This window comes from Poecilia reticulata, chromosome 16 (genome assembly GCF_904066995.2).
Source record: "Poecilia reticulata chromosome 16, P_reticulata-male-v2, whole genome shotgun sequence".
Lineage (NCBI taxonomy): Eukaryota > Metazoa > Chordata > Actinopteri > Cyprinodontiformes > Poeciliidae > Poecilia > Poecilia reticulata.
Window position 1 is genome coordinate 2,995,063 of NC_088845.1, and position 12,440 is coordinate 3,007,502.

Genomic DNA, 12,440 nt, shown 5'->3' on the forward strand with positions numbered 1-12,440 from the left:
CTTTGGAGACCACAGCAAAGAATAATTACACAAAATAAATTTAATTTGTTCAATTCTAAGTCAGGACTCCCTTTGCTAGTAAGCAGTTAATCGCATGATAAATTAAAATGAGCTCAATAATTTCCATTCTGATGATTAATATTATTTGAAAGGCAATTTTGTTTACAAATACTTCATAATCCATTTTTTATGGCTTTGCTTGTGTGTGGTTTTTATTTCCGTTTTATTTATTGGTTTCGGTTGTTGTGTTTTATTTTGGATAATTAAAATTTCTTCCAGTTGCAGTGTGTTCTGTGCAAAGGTTTATTGATCTTTGAGAGGATGAACTTAGACTAATACATCATTATCAATTTATTTCGTGAAAATGTTCTCCAAAATGAAAACATTAATGTTTATCGCAATAATTACTGGCACAATTTATTGTGGCAAAACTTGTTATCGTGACAAGCCTCGTCCGAACTCAGGGTTGTGAGTTTCAAGGCCAAACATCAGCTATAAAAACATAATTTCCTAATTATTCATTATAATAAATGTATAGGTGTGTACCTATTACATATCAGATCATATCTATGACAAGTTCACATGTTCTTTAGAAGCTGAAGTAGTACTGACTTGGAGAAGTTTGCGAGGTTTTGCACTACTTTAGCGATAAGAGTGAGCGTGCGTGACGTCTGCTCGTCGGGATACTCCTGGGTGAGATTGAAAAGTGACGGGGACATGATGGCGGGACACAGGAAGCGCAGGAAGAGCGATCCACTGATGAGGCGGTCAGCGATGTCTTCCCGACCCCTCTCGGCACAACGCACTCGCCAGGACGCAAAAACCTCCTTTAGCTCACGGGGGAAAACACTGTGAGGACACAACGTGCATCTCAGAATCAAACAGCAACATCATGGCTGCTTCCTCGGCTCGCGAGGAGAAAGTAAATCTGCAGGCCCATCAACCTTTATAAATAACTTTGTTTATTTCTGCAGTAATTAGGAGCTTACCAATGGGAATTAACGATTTTGCAGAGAGCCAGTTCGCAGCACATTCGAAGATTGGCTTGGTGGTCTGGTAGCACAGAGGGTGGTATTCTCATAGGGTCCACTTCGCAATTTTCCTCTGACTCATACAAGGCCCTTATGAACTCCCCTGCAGATGACATTTAATTTGTAACAAGTCCAGAGTTATTATTTTAAATAACAGCATCAACCAGTGCTCAAGTGTTACAGAAAATAAATCAGAAATTAAACATTTCTGCAACCCAACCCTTTGGAGAAGTAAAATGCTTGTTTTTCCTTTTCTGTTTCAAGAAGTATTGATCAATCATTTTAACTTTAACGTTGAATAGTAAATACTCTTTAATGCTGAAAATACATCTGGGTTTGGCTAACATGAGTCTTAATCTGTATATTAAACATGTAGATGTAAATGAGGTGTTTTACTCAATGTTCCCAGACGCTTCAGCTGTTCCTGGTTTGTTACCCATCGGGTTGAGTGTGTGTGGTTCCCCAGTTTATCCATGGGTTAAATGCCGAGGTCACAGTTCTTTGCATAAACCACGCTTGGGGAAAATCTACTTATTATGTATCACATGATTCAACTGAGGCAGAAATGATGCCCGCCCATGAATCAGATTTACTCATCACATCAGTTTATGCTCCTGATGTTTGGGAGAGATGAACAGATTTGGGGTTTAGCAGGAGAATTGTGCTCATGCTGCCAGAGCTTTCTCTAAACAGCTTAACTTTAAAAATTAGAAAACGATCACAGAATAATACAGGAAGACAGACGACGCATTATGGTTGTTCAGAGGGCCTGAACTTTGCTGCTGTCTGGGATGATCTGGCATCAAAAACAACAATAAGACTTGGATTTTCTACCTCAGTTCTTTTAGATTTATTTGCTCCTCTTCTGTTGTTTTATTAGTCATTTCCCATGATTCTGGGAAATTGAAGCTGCTTTCACACAGCAAGCAAATGTGACCCAGATCTGCTTTTTTATGCCCATGTCTAACTTTTTTTACAGCACTCTACTTCTTCTGCGCATGCAGAACCGTTCGCTTCACTCTAGAGTCTAATTAGTAACATGACAGACCATGCAAAAAAAAAAAAAAAGAAAAATCTGATTTCAGCAAAAAATGTGGAAGACCTGCTTTGTGAATGTAGCCTAAATTTTTCTATCTTCTCGTATCTGCTTCATGTTAATAAACAACATCAAATGTGTCGGACAAATAGTGAAGGTTTCTGGTTATCAGAACTAAAAAGGACATGAGAAACTTCTCAAAAAAATCTTTGATTTTATTTTGAAATTTTGGGTTTCATATAATTAGGAATTATTTTTGACTTTTGCTGATTTTATTTTTTTGTTTTTCTTAATACTGAATGTTTCCTCTTTACACAAAGAAACTTATTGTTCATCCAGACTAATAACATGTTTTTATCTTGGGTAAGTAAAAAGTTAGTTTTGTTTGCAATGTCCAAAAAATGAATAACATTTGGATAAACCTGAATGATTTGAAAGAAAGAAAAAAAGTGATTTCATGCAAATCTATTCAGACTGAAAATGATTCATTTTCCCTCAGTAATACTGACAGATATTTCCTATGATTTTTATTTTTATGGCTATAAAAATTAAACCAAGAAACAAGTTTTAGCTGATCTGATCTGAGCAAAGAGCATTGAAAATGAAAGATCCGGCTGAGTCGACTCACCGATAGCATCCTTGAGGTACTTATGTCCGATCAGTTTGAGGTACTCTTCTATGGCTTTGGTGGCCAGAGTGTTCTCTCTGAATATAAGGTGTTCTCGGTCGATAAATCTGTCTACCTCACACATGGCCATGTCGGACAGGAAGTCCTGCAGACACAGGAGGACTGCAGTCAACCGTTGCTCCTCAATCTGATTCTGAGCTTTCTGCAAACGGCGGTGGCCCTTACCTTCGCCTTCCCTGTGCTTTGCAGGATATGCACCAAAGCACAGGCCACTTCCTCTTTACTCTTCACGCTCAGCACGGGCTCCAGCACGGCGCACAGGGTGCGGTAGTTGTTGGTGACGTACTCGGCGAACTCCTTGTACAGCTCCATGGGCAGGATGTTCATGGTTTGGAAGCGGGATTTGAGGCGAAGCGAGGCGTTGATGATTTTCCCTCCTCCGACGCCGGCTCCCTTTGTGAGGACGCTGGGCTGGATGACTGGGTACCATTGCTCCACAAACTGCCGCCCGGTGATGCTCGAGATGGGGATGCTGACCAATCCTAAGTATGTGCTCTTTTCCTTCAAGATGCACAGAAAAGATACTCATAAGCATGTAAACTGTATCCGTAGAGATGAAGGGAAAAAACTGGAAAAGAATTGTGATTGTAACTTATAACTATAAAATCTAACTCGGGATGTTTGCAATCACAAAACTGACTCGGATTTTTACTTTTGGATTTTGCTTTCTGGTGTTTAATAGTAGCTGTGTTTGTGATGCAGTTTGTGAAGTTACACAATAATTTAGGTTATTTTACCCAATTTATAATAATTTATAAATATTTAGTTCACAAGTTAAATACTTAGCTTCAAACTAAATATTTAACATTGAAAGTAAATACTTAATAATTAGTTTCCAAGTAAAAATTTAGATTGAAGCTAAATATTTAGCCAGCAAGACAAATATTTAGTTCCAAATTGGTTAAATCGGTTTGCTGATTTAAACTAAATATTTAGTTTGAAGATAAATACTTATTTTGCAAGGTAATTATTTAGTCTAGCTTGCTGTCTACATATTTAGTATAAATATTTGAAGATAAATATCTAGCTTCAAACAATTTTCAAGACAAATATTTAGCTAGCAAATCAAATATTTGCTGTTTGATTTGCTAGCTTGCTAAATATTTGATAAGCAAGCTTAGCTTCAGACTAAATATTTAGTTTGGAACTAATTTTTTTAATTGAATCTAAATATTTAGTTAGCATTTTAGTTTAACGGAACATTAGTTTTGAATTTAAACATTTAGCTTGCCTACTTTATTTAGAGCTGGAAAACTAAATATTTAGTTTGGAGCAAAATATTTAGTGTAAAGCTGAACATCTAACTTAATGTGTATTTAAATTATTATCATCATTACCTCTATTAAAAACACATAAATCTATTATAATTTTTAAAATTAGTAAAAATATTTAGTTTGCAAACTAAATTGTCGGTGGGTCACCTTCCGTCTCTTCTTGTCCGTCTCCTTGTACAGATGAAGGCGAAGGTTGCGGACGGCCGGCAGGTTGTTGAACTCAAAGTGCTCTCCCCAGAAGACGGTGTCGGTGCGGGGCTTGCTGGTGGTGCGGGCGTACAGCATGTCGTCCAGGCACAGCTCGCAGTAGTAGCGCTTCTTAGCCGGGAGCTCGCGGGCTTCGATTATCCACAGTTTCAGCACATTGTCCACCCTCCGGCTGTTGTCCTGCATGAAGATGAAACCAGCTCAAACACAGTTTACAGCACTTAAAACCAGGCTTTTAAAAAATCTTTGCAGAGAGACGACACAATGTCGGGAGAAAGATACGAAAATGCAACAAAACACGTCAAGGACAGAGAAGAGGAGACGGAGAGGGTGAATAATGGGCAGCAGCAGGTCATCCTGCAGAGGAGAGAAATGACGGATTTGTCTTGAAGTTGAAAAGCAGCTTTAAATTCATCGTACAGAGGCATTAAGCTGCATGATAGACACACGAAAGACAAATGACGAAAAATAAAAAAATAAAAATCCTGCATTTCATCTGTGCAACAAAGACACAAACAATGGTAATTATGCTTCTGTGGTGAGTTCTTATCATGATCACAAAGCGTGTTTCATATTTGACAACTCCTGCTGCAGGAGAGAGGGGCCTGCTGGTTGCTGAATCGCTGTCGTTAGTCTCATACTATTCAGCATCTCATTTTAAACCCGACACATGCCATGATCTTCACAACCAACGGGTTTTGTCCTCTTTTATCTCTGGTGTCAAACGAGAGGCATCATTATTTCCAAACCCGTGACTTTGAATGTTTTTGGGCATCTGGTGTCTCAGTTTGCCAGAGCAGTGAAACCAGTATGGGAGCTGGTTCTCAGCCTTGAAATCCTCACATGGCTTCCGTCTTTCTCTTATATCTCAGATGTGACTACTAAAACATGGCTGCTTAAAAGAAAAAAGGACTTCCAAAGTGAATCAAAGTCAGGTACGTTAAAAACAATGATGGCAATCCTTCGCTCTGCTGGTACGTCTGGCTTAGATACATGAATCCTAATGTTCAGGCGTAGGAGGGGAGAGATTTATCTGCGAAAACCTCCGTTAGGGATCCTCAGAGCGCCAGGACCCCTGCGGCCCGAGCATCTGGACGGAGAGCATCCAGCTCGCGTGATGTTTCATCTCAGACGGCTTTAATTTGTCTCCAGTCCCTGGATGCTATCAGAGCCGCGTGTCTCACGTGTCTGCTCACTTTTAATAACCGACAGGAGGAAGCACAGGACGATTTCGCACAACTATCAGATCCGCAGGGAAATTATTGATATTACTTGGTGCTGAGATTAGTTCAATTAAAGATGTGCGGATGAAAATATGATCTCACTGCACGGGGAGCACTTCACGTCAGTGCTGCAAAAATATGCAGTTTGTGTTCAGAACAATGATTGAGTATTTTGCTTTGATTTGATGTTTGATCCAGTTTAGCAGCTGCTGAGGTGCACACTTTGGAGATTTCAGGATTAGATCCAACACCTCCTGATTAAGGGGGATAAAGTAAAAATCACAATTGTTCTTCAGAGTCTGACGTCGCATCAGAGTATTTAAATACAAGGTCAAATTGAAAGGAAATATCAGGGTCCCTCATTCTCAGAAAACAAAAACACCCAGTAATATCGTTTAATCCACCAAATCAGCTTGCATCAAACGGATTTATTTCCTCAGCAGAAAACACTGCTTATGTTCTACTGTAAAAAGTTTTAAACTCTAATTCCATGAAAAAAAACAACAACAAAAAAACATTTTGTTTCAAAGATTTTGCTGTAATCTCTTGAAAGTTGTCATGATCAAGTTTTGCTACATGCTTTTCAGGTTTTCTTTGGACTTTGGCTGCTTTCTCCTTTACCACCTGCAGACAAACTACTGAAAAAAGTCCTGGCATAAGATGCATCACCCTACTGTCAGTTTTCAGCTGAGATTTCTCTGGAGGTCACCTTGCTGGAGCTAAAATCTTGTTTTCTCTCCGTTAGACTGCGTCATCTTTGAGGTTTTTCACAAATTCAATGCAAGAAATTGAAACAACTTGACTTTTGTGACAGACTGCTGACAATAAGATGCCTAAAGATTCAGATGGATCAGTTTCTTTCATAAAAATGTTAAAAGATTATGACTCTGGAGCAGCAGGTGGTTTTATGTTTCCAAATCCGGCTGAGATTCAGTATTAAATTTGCCCCAGCTGATCCAGTCTGACCACACCTGGTAATAAAAATCCATCCTGAAGAATCCCAGCGACCAGCTCCATATGAGGAGAAACACATGTCAGCTGAGCAGCAGTCAGGACACAACAGGTGTTTCTGCTGAGATTCATCTGAGTCACATTTTTAACAAAACTCAGAACCAAAGCACAAAATCCCATCGTTTAGAACCACAAAAAACCTCCAAAAACAAACAAAAAACAGCTAATAGTGCAGCACTTATTGGCTGCTTAATGCATAAAACACAAACAATTCAATTTAAAATATTACAATGAAAATAAACTACACACTACAGAGGAAATCACTCACCTACCCTCTACCCTGTCATCCTCAGATCAGTAAAATCCTGATTTATGAGAGAACTGCATTTTTCATTTCTATTGGACTCCAACAAAATGTTTTTCACTATTTTTAGCAGAGAAAAATCCTAATGTCAGAGTTCTACAAATGGCTGTTTGATCATTTTATGTGAGTGTGTCTGTTTAGAGGCAATAATTCCTTGATATTGATGAAAAATATCAGCTTTTAATCAATACCAATTAGTTAGTTAGATTATTTCACTACAAGACAGTTTTCCCAGTGAAATAATCAGCAAGGAATTGCTGACCTAAAAAGCTCCCAGATCTTGCTGACCTTGCACTAGAAACTAGATCAAAATTACTGGGTAATATTTTACCAAGTAAGATTTTTGCAGAGATGTGCAATCAATTTTTTAAGTCTTCAAGAAGCCAGCACCACTTAACCAGGTGAAGACCCCCGTCAGGAAAGCTTTCGACTGCGCTGGTTCATTCATGAGGCCCACAGAGCCGTGAGAAACTCCTGGAGTCAGTCATGTTGGCTTGTTTTCGCTCCTCTCCTCTCAGCTGCTCAGTATCAGCGAGCATCAGCTTTCACAGACATGCTGAGCTGGTGCACATCGACCTGCTGCGCACAATTTACCCAAATCACATTACCCGATTAGTGGTTTTTCAAAAACAGCAACCGGGACCCTCCGCCCTGAAACATTACCCCCGTGAGGCTTTAACACTTCGCTTGCAGACGCCACTAAATTGCTCGACACAGACACACACAGACATGGGGATGGAGTTCACACAGAGAAATGAAGCGGTGCGCTCTTATTGGAAAACAAACAACAACAGGAGACGGGGAGGAGAGAGAGAGACACACAGACACAGGGATCATCCGCATCCCTTTCTCTCCCCTCACCTTGTTGGGCTTGACAGCTCTCTGCAGGTTCTCGATCCATTTGTCTCTCTCTGCGGCTGAGCGACACGCAAAGCACTTGGTTCCTGACGCCGTTGTCACCTGAGGTTATAGCCAATGGTACCACAGCCATCAGTCACTATGGAGACAGCAACTAAGGCGCCAAAACAATGTCTCAACCTCGACTTTTCAGTTTCCACTAACAAAACGTGATGGAAAACTTTACAAAACCAATGCAAATTTTATAACCTTGATCATCAGACTTTTATTTTGTTTTTGTCAGATTCTGTTTCCCGGCACTAAAAGTGGGAGTGTGCCGTTGCTCGACCATCGTGCAGCTCAGCTCTCACCTCAAAACAGTACTCCTGTCCCAGGATGCTGGAGTGGACGGGTTTGATGATGGCGTCCTCGTCCAGTGTGAGGTCCAGCGCCTCGGCAGCGCTGCTGGGAGACAGCAGGGACTCATGGGAGTGGGACTCTTTGAAGCTCTGCATCAAACGGGTCCTGGGAGACACATAGTCAGTCAGATGTGGGAGCGGAGCGGGAAGAAGGGGAGGAGGTCATTTCATCACGGTTCGGCCCTTCATGTCAGCATCTATATGTTAATTCTAACATTAAAAACACATTTCATTCTTTTTATCTTACTGCTATTGAATCAAAGAACCACAGAACCAGTTGATAGATGGAAACCAGCTCATAATTTTCCAAATAATCCATTAGGACTGGAGGTAGCACATGCAGATATTCCGTTTAAACCAAATACAACATTTACATACTTCTGCATTTCAAACTGGATGGGATGTGAATGAGGGTGATAATGTAACAGCTCTTCAGATGCAAACATGCTTTCATGTTATTTTTCATTCATATTAAATTCAATTCAGCAACACTTAATATTAAAGCCGCAGAAGTTCCCTTTATCTGGAAAATAATATATATATATAAATACAATTTTAATTGACTATCAATGCAATATAGCAAAGGATAAGTGCAGACGAAACGAGAATCATGTTTAATTTAAACCAGTTTGGATAATTTATGTATTATAATCTTAAACTGCATTAAGAGATTGAGATAAAAAAAAAAACTATAAATAACACAATAAATTATTTGCCTTGAGATGACAAGATATAAATAAACTTAATTGACTTGAATTTCTTATTTTTGGAGAGAAATATAAATCTGATTTAATAATAAACAGGCTTCAAAGGATTCTTAATCAGACTTTAAAATGCATTTTTAAAGGAAAGTTCTTCAGCACTATCCCATTTTTTATTCTTTCTAATCATTTTTTTAGCTCCGGTTTTTAATGAAATCCCATTAAAAGGTTTCCTGAAGTCAAAACTTTGACGTGCAAAGTGTCTGCTTGGCTGCTTTGTGTTTAAAAAACAATGATAATATGACAACAATAAGATTTAACGGCTTGTAAAACAGCTTGTATAATCAACTTGATCAGAAACTCCTTAGTAGTTGTTTCATTCTCGCACATTTTTAAAGAAATTTGGTTTGCAAACATTTGTTTCTGCTCGGATCATTTTCCTTCCACCACATTTCAACCAGGTTGGGTCTTTTTCAGCCTTTCTATTGCACATGTCCTGTTTGGGATTTCTGTCCTGTTCGGTCTCACATTTAAGTTTAGAATATTTTGGTATTCAGAAGATTTCATGCTCTTCTCAATGACTGCAGGACGCTGAGATTCTGTGGCTATGCCACTATCCTAAATCATTATTTCTACCATCAGGCCTCACAGCTGGCATCAGGTGTTTGAGCTGATATGCTGTTAGATTTTCTTTAAACATCGTACTGTGCATTACATCAAAACTCCTCTACTTGAACCCAGGACATATTTCCAGAATTTTTATAGTTCTTTCAGATGCAAGTTTGCAAAATGTAAGTAGTTCTGCCACATCGTTTTTAGAGAGAAGATGGAAATATGCTGCACTTCTTCAGTCTTTTGTCTTTAACTTTATAATTTTACATGCTAACTGAGCTGTGTGAAGTCTGCACGAAGCTTTTGGTTATTTTTGTTTTAAATATGCTGGGACGTTCCTAAGAATCAATAAAAATGTTTTCCACATATGAATAGTCATTCTTACAGTGCAACCAAGAACTTCAAATAGTTTGAAAATGACTCTACACTCCACTAGGTTTTAGAGCAGCAAAACACCAAAGCTCCTGCTTTTACTGCGGTGCTCTCACTAATGACGAACATTTTATTTAATTAGCTACGCCTCCATGTTGTTTTCCTTCTTAACTCCAAAAAAAAGGATGGATTCATTTCTTTGAAAAACGAATGCATAACAGAAAAATGTAAATCCTCTCTTCATAATTCAAAATAACACATTGAGTCATAATGAAAAAAGAACTCCAGAAGTTATGAAAATTGACTTTTTCCATAAATATTGTGTCATATGACTGTCTGAGAACAACTTTTTACCACTCGTACATTTGCTGCTTTGCTTGCACAGCCGCTTTAAGATAACGCATAGATTATCACCAGAATGGGGTTTATGAAGTGAAAATCTGCTTTACCAGGTAGCTGCTGGCTGTGCAGAAAGAAACGAGGTCCAGTGATTAGCTTTACTAGCTAAATTCAGAGAATATCCTGCAGAAAATACACTCTCATGCTGTTACTTTACATTATGCCATAACTCTCTCGTAGATATTTTTATTTCTCTTCTACAGTTTTTTATGCTCTAGAGAGAATGTACATTAAAATGATTTCTAGGAAAGAAAATCAGTCCTCTGACATATTTATGCAAACATTTCACAGTAACAAACACTCACCACTGCTCATCGTGCTCACCTTTACTATAGTGCACACATGCACACACAGAAGCAGCTGATAGTCAGATATCCATTACGACAGATAAATGATGACACGATAAATCTAACCAGAGAGTGAGGAGCGCTGGTCAGGAGCAAGGAAACCCCCGGAGAAGAAGAAGAAAAAAAAAAACAAGGATGGAGATGAAGAAAACCTAAATCCTCGGCTCTGCGCTCACTTTTCCCACGATTGCCTGTGCCTAAACCCAATCATAACGTTCATCACCGGAGCACTGATCGCACAGGGAACCGGGGAGAGAGCGAGGCTCATGGAGAGAGGGAGAGATAAAAATAGACCTAAAAGAATGAGTCAGATTGAAGGGAGGACAGAGAGAGCAGAGAAAGACTGGAGGAAGTCATGACAAAATGTGAGAGAGGATGGGGGGCTGGGGGTAAAGACGACCTCTCAGTGGAAATTAAGTTCATTATGTAAACACTGGATTCTTCAGAGAGGAAGATATGAGAGTATGGAGAGTCTGAAAGGAGGAGGAGTGAAGAGGAGGATGCGTGCGGACTGGGGAGCATGAAGGGATTGGGGAGACAGCAGGAGAGCTGGAGGAAAACGGAGGACTGAGCCGCTCTGAGCAGAGACACTTCAAAACAGAGAATATGTCTTCAAACACCTGCAACACATCAGATCAGGTGGAGCAAAACTCAGCAAGCAAGAAGACAACACAACATGATTACCACAACGAACACCGACTCAAACATTCTGCAAGTTTAGTTTCATGAATTAAGGACGTGTAACTTTTGTCTGAGTGTCTGAAGTGTTGGAGAAATGCAAAACGAAATTTGATGACGTGGATAAGATTGGCTTCACATGTAAGGATCGGCCGATCATCGATCTCCCAAAATTAAGCAAATCAATACTGATAATCGGCTGGCCGATAAATTGGTTTACTCTTACGAAATACTGCTGTGAAATGTAGAGGAAAGTACATACATTTTAACAATTCATAAACAGTGTTTGGGTCCTGCAAGTTGTCAAATAATTATTCGTAAAATATATTCAGAAAATAGGTGAATTGGAGCCAAGCAAACAGTTTCCTGCAGTCTTCATCAACGTGGACAGGGTGTCAACATTTTGGATTAAACTGGCCTAATGTGTAAGAAGTTTCTGCTGATAGAAAACTATCACAAAGAAAACTTCAGAACAAAAAGTGGGTCAAAGTTCAGAACTTTCCAGGTATTAACCCCCCTGAGAATCACTGGTCGGACCTTAAAAAGCAAAATGAATAAAAAAAGTAAAAAAATTCAAAAAGTCTTCAAAAAAGTTCCTGTTTTGGACCTCAGGGGCAAGAATGTAACCTAAAACAAAAACACGCAAATCCTCCCCTGGTAATTCAGAATAAAACATTGAATTATAATAAGAAAGAAGTCCAGAAGTTGTGAAAATGGATTTTTGAAATAAATATTGTGACAAGAAGATCATTTTACCAAGAATGTGTCCGTTTTGTCCCCTCAGTGGCCTCCTGGGGGAATAAATCAAGCTGAAAAGTGTCTTGGCAGATCCTGGTTTCACAGCTGGAGCTCTCAGTTGAGTTCACTTCTGGCCTCAAGTTTGACTCCAAATGTAAAATTATCATCTGGCGTTTGATTGGATCATATAGCAACTTACAGACTTTGAGCTTTTTTTTTTTTAAATCTGGCTGCTTCTCATCTGAATGTGGGTGGTTTATGGCAAAAAAAAAAAAATCTAAAATCAAATAAAAACAAAAAACCCCCCGTATTTCTCTGTAGGCATCTAGTCCAGCAGAATTAAATTCATGTTCCCTGAGCTGCTGAGGAATCTTTGCTCTGCTGTTCGTCTGTCCAGGATCCAGAGGTGTAATTAAGCAAATCTCCCACTAACTCATTTCTTCTGTACAGCCAGGATTATGGCTGACTGCTGGTTTCCATGGAGAGAGAGTTCCTTCATCGCGCTGACTGAGAAACAGTGACGATTTCAGCTGAAAGTGATACTGAAGTGAGAGTGGAAAGTG

The 12,440-nt window shown here is 39.2% G+C and overlaps 1 protein-coding gene across 13 annotated transcripts in view; it reads right to left on the reverse strand.

The window, feature by feature from the left end:
- syngap1b (synaptic Ras GTPase activating protein 1b) overlaps positions 1-12,440 on the reverse strand; it is a 176,116-nt gene that overhangs the window by 29,124 nt on the left and 134,552 nt on the right. For all 13 annotated transcript variants that reach the window (XR_014091401.1, XR_014091402.1, XM_081616884.1 and 10 more), the window contains 7 exons: positions 7,983-8,136; positions 7,636-7,734; positions 4,177-4,416; positions 2,921-3,256; positions 2,696-2,840; positions 990-1,134; positions 613-849 (listed from right to left, as the gene is read on the reverse strand). Coding sequence is in view for 11 of the 13 variants with exons in the window: in XM_081616884.1 (XP_081473010.1) it covers positions 613-849; positions 990-1,134; positions 2,696-2,840; positions 2,921-3,256; positions 4,177-4,416; positions 7,636-7,734; positions 7,983-8,136 (1,356 nt within the window). In the remaining 2 variants the exon portion in view is untranslated. The remainder of the gene's footprint in view (positions 1-612; positions 850-989; positions 1,135-2,695; positions 2,841-2,920; positions 3,257-4,176; positions 4,417-7,635; positions 7,735-7,982; positions 8,137-12,440) is intronic.